This window comes from Halyomorpha halys, unplaced genomic scaffold, assembly GCF_000696795.3.
Source record: "Halyomorpha halys isolate HHAL.00 unplaced genomic scaffold, Hhal_1.1 Scaffold777.1, whole genome shotgun sequence".
Lineage (NCBI taxonomy): Eukaryota > Metazoa > Arthropoda > Insecta > Hemiptera > Pentatomidae > Halyomorpha > Halyomorpha halys.
This window is the reverse complement of record NW_027107689.1, coordinates 132271-136228: the sequence shown is the minus strand read 5'-3', so window position 1 is coordinate 136228 and position 3958 is coordinate 132271. Positions and strand designations below refer to the sequence as shown.

The window sequence follows — 3958 nt, the reverse complement described above, 5'->3', positions numbered from 1 at the left end:
AAGAAAAAAAAAAAAATAAATAAAAATAAAAAATAAATAAAATTTAACGAATATTAGCAAAATTAAATAAAATATAAATGGCGTTGATGACCAATGAAGTTTGGCGCCACTAAAGAACCAAACAAACAACCAAACTAATTTTCAGGCTTTGATTTCTATCATTATTATTATTGCACTATCGATTATGTGTTTAGATAGATTAATTCTTTTAGTTTTACTCTAACCACCGAAACCCATTAGATTCTAACCTTGTTTTATTTTCTACAACTGAAAATCCTACGAGGTGCCTGAAAATAAGATCGCCTCCAGTCTTTCTAATGCAGAAATGTTATTGGAGTAATACCATTTATCACAGTACATACAATTGTAGATTTCAATAAATAAAATATTAATCTATTTAATGTTCAATAATAAAAGCCGTGTGGAATGTCCAGAACCAGCATCGCCATTAGAATCAGCATGAAGTTTGAATATAAAAGACGTTTTTGGTGAAGCAAAAGAAAATTATTAAGAAGTCATAATTTATCACTATTTCGCTCAAAACAAACCTTTATGTATCTCAAATCATGTGCCACGCCTTTTTACAATTTTAGCCACTTTTTGAATATTGCTCAATTTAACTATCATGCAGGCAATGATAATATAAGGAACGCCACTGACTGTGACTTGCCTTGAGCACTTATTGTATATATTTTTATATTTATAGGTGTTACTCAATATTTTTCCATAGGAGGGTACCAAAAAAAATAAAATAAAAATAAGGCTCCTCTTCCCGTTTTAAATAAATGTTAAAACAGTTATATTTTTATTGGTCCATATAGGATCGTTGCTAAATGGAGGTTTCTGTGGGGAAGGATTGCCTTCTAATATTTTTGTGTAAAGATCTCCTCTGGTTCTTATTCATCCTTCTATTTTCAGTCCGCTGGTGTTCCTCAAGGTAGTATCCGCGGTCTCATCCTCTACACCGTCTATACAGCTAACATCCCAACCAATCCTAACACTATCCTCACCACGTATGCCGATGACACATGTGTGCTTGCAGTTATAAATAATAACCCTTTAATTGCATCCCAAACTCTCCATTCCCAAATCACAGCCCTCGAAGAATAGTAATTGGAGGATTAAAATAAATCCCAACTAATCCCATCAGGTCTCCTTTACTGTTCGTCGTAAACTCTTTTCTTAAATTCTTCTAACTTAATTTTTTTTTTTTTTATAAAGAGTCTTATTTCACGCTAGTTCCCTATTAGTCACCTCTATATTCTATCCTTTCGTAGGACCTGGCGGGTAACTTCCCGCCGGGCCTACATACCTCCTTCATATATAGAATAGTACCCGATAGAACGAAGTTACATTCCTGCATGACCCAGATTCTGGCTCCATCCGGGCTTGCTTAGATCTTCGTACCTACAGGAATAGTACCCCGTAGGTCGAGGTTACCATCCTTATAGAAATTACGGCTGTCATCTCGTAAATACCATCATATCTATTCATCTTAACATTATTGAGCACGCAATGTCGAAGCCTTCTGGTTAGGAGTACCTATCAATTATCATTTGGAGTCAGATTTAACAAAATCACCTCGGCAATATATCAAAAATAAAACAACATAACGTGTCTCAGGCTTTACCTCCAAAGAGGTACGTATGCACAGTTCCTGATGGTAGAAAAATTGCATTCCCTGGTTCCACAGTAAAATTGTTGAAAAATAATGGAGCGTAGATTCCGCAGTCATAAGGGTATTGATCGTGAAGTCGTGCCAATACGCTGTAAAGAGCCGACTCTCTTTCCGTTTCATCTAAAAAAAAAGAAAAAAATCATTCGATCTAACTTGATGTTAGATAAAATTTACTTCATAATTCTAATAAAGGTCAATGAGAATCTTATAAATATTAGGGGTATTCATGATCTTTAGTCAAACGAGTTAAAGCGTGATCAATGGAAAACCAATGTTAAATGGAGAAATATTTCCTTCTTTTACCATGTTAAAACGAGATAACATATAACATGTTAGAGTCTGTTAAATGGTGAATGACGTCACGCAACAGACTAGCTGAGCTCGTCACCATTTTGTTAGTTATCTTAGGTTACTTGCTCGTAGTTTGCGTTTTGATTGTGTTAGTATTGTTTTGGATGTTTTTATAACTAGATCTATAATAATATAAGACAATAATAGTAGTGTAATAACATTTGTCAAATAGTTTATCTTAATTCTGTTCCTCACAAGTTAGAACAAGAAGGCACTCTGTGGCCAAACTTCCACTTATCCTTCAATTTAGGCATGTTGTAATAAGTTACTTTAATAGAAACTTATAAGTAAACAATAACATGAAGTTTCGGAAAGGAAAGGTTATAAAACAAGTTGCTTAGAAAATCCGCCAGGAGCTCTCATGCATTTATCATTTAACATAACTTTAAATAGCGCTGCTCACGATTAATACATTTAATATGGTAAGAAATTAGAAGTTTTAAATATTTATGAATTTTTTAAAAAATAGGTAACTAAACATAAGCTTATTAATAATAAATATGACTCTCTAATGATTGACTTTTTCATAGGGTTTTAACTTACAATTAATGACCTGGGCAGAATAAATTTTAAATTTTGATGTGAGGTGAGAATTTGTATTGAAGGTATGTTATATTATTAGTGATAATGTTGTTGTTATAAATGCTACAAATGAATATATAATATAAGCTGTTAAATATTTAGATTGTCCTTGAGGATGGCCGAAGTGGCCGAAACGTTGGACTGTTGATGAATAAAAAGTGTTGAGACTATACGAGGATACAATTTTTGATTTATTTAATAAATGGTAAAACATTTTACATTTAATGCAACATCATGAATTTCCCTATTATTTTAAAATTCTGTTGTGACTGTTAAAAGTTTTTTTTTCGTCCATTACAATAGAAATGGCTGAACTCATTTTTGAAGCAATATCAACGTTGCATCGACTATATTAAATCCAAATGGTGGAGAGTGATAAATGTCGGTACTTCGTCCACTTCTCATAGAACAGTGGCTAGACCGTATAAACCGAACTTTTTAGAGTTAAAAATAGTTTTTATCAGTATTAAAGATTTATTCCCAATCTTAAGACCAAATTGAGGACGTAATAAAAATTTATTTTATGTATAGTGCGTCTAAGATGAGTTTGCCCGTGGATAAGGGGCGAAGAGAAATGCTTATTAGGAAACGTTCTACCACCACTCTTTCGTCTTCTCTCTTCTAGGTCTGTTCCTTTTACCACACTTTCGTAGGTCTGTCGTTCCGTCTCCGAATTCTCCAGGAGGAAAAAGAGTATATTTTTTTAATACAAATTTCTGTTTCACTCCTTATCGTATGTATTGTTTCAATTTATGTTACCACACCATATAATAAAATATCTTTAAATGTTTAATTTTAACTAAATACAGTAATTTATAACAAACTATCAATAGTGCTCGTTAAACCTATATACATCCTCAAATATAGCATAGCGAAGCATTTCTAGATCAGCTAGTATATTAATAAATAAGGAGATCTAAAGGCATAAATTCTTCAAACGAGGTTATCCTTACACAAGTGATAACAAGTAGATTACAAACAATGCCAATTTTCTCCTACCTCTATTCCACAAAAGATGACAAATCTATTGAATGTTTTTGTTATAACATATAAATTATTTAGTCGGATGCGCCTACTACTAGAGCAAAACAGCGACATTATTCCCTTTATATTTCATAATACTTTATATCGATTTTTTTACTAAATATGAGACTTGGTTTTTATTATTACTGTCGTATTTTGGTAATACCTCTTACAAAATATATTGTTCTAACATTATAGTTTATTTATTTAAGTGTTTCTACCACAAGGGCCATTTACACTGAATTTACAAAGTTACAAAGTGAGAAAGTTAAAAATTAACACACCCCTCAACACCACCGGAAGCTATCAAAGAAGAACTTACGG

General features: G+C 32.4%; 1 protein-coding gene across 1 annotated transcript in view; it reads right to left on the bottom strand.

The window, feature by feature from the left end:
- Positions 1-3958, bottom strand: part of LOC106686101 (mannose-6-phosphate isomerase) — a 14641-nt gene that overhangs the window by 3795 nt on the left and 6888 nt on the right. Inside the window, exon 4 of the mRNA XM_014429235.2 lies at positions 1631-1798. Within this exon, the coding sequence (XP_014284721.1) occupies positions 1631-1798 (168 nt within the window). The remainder of the gene's footprint in view (positions 1-1630; positions 1799-3958) is intronic.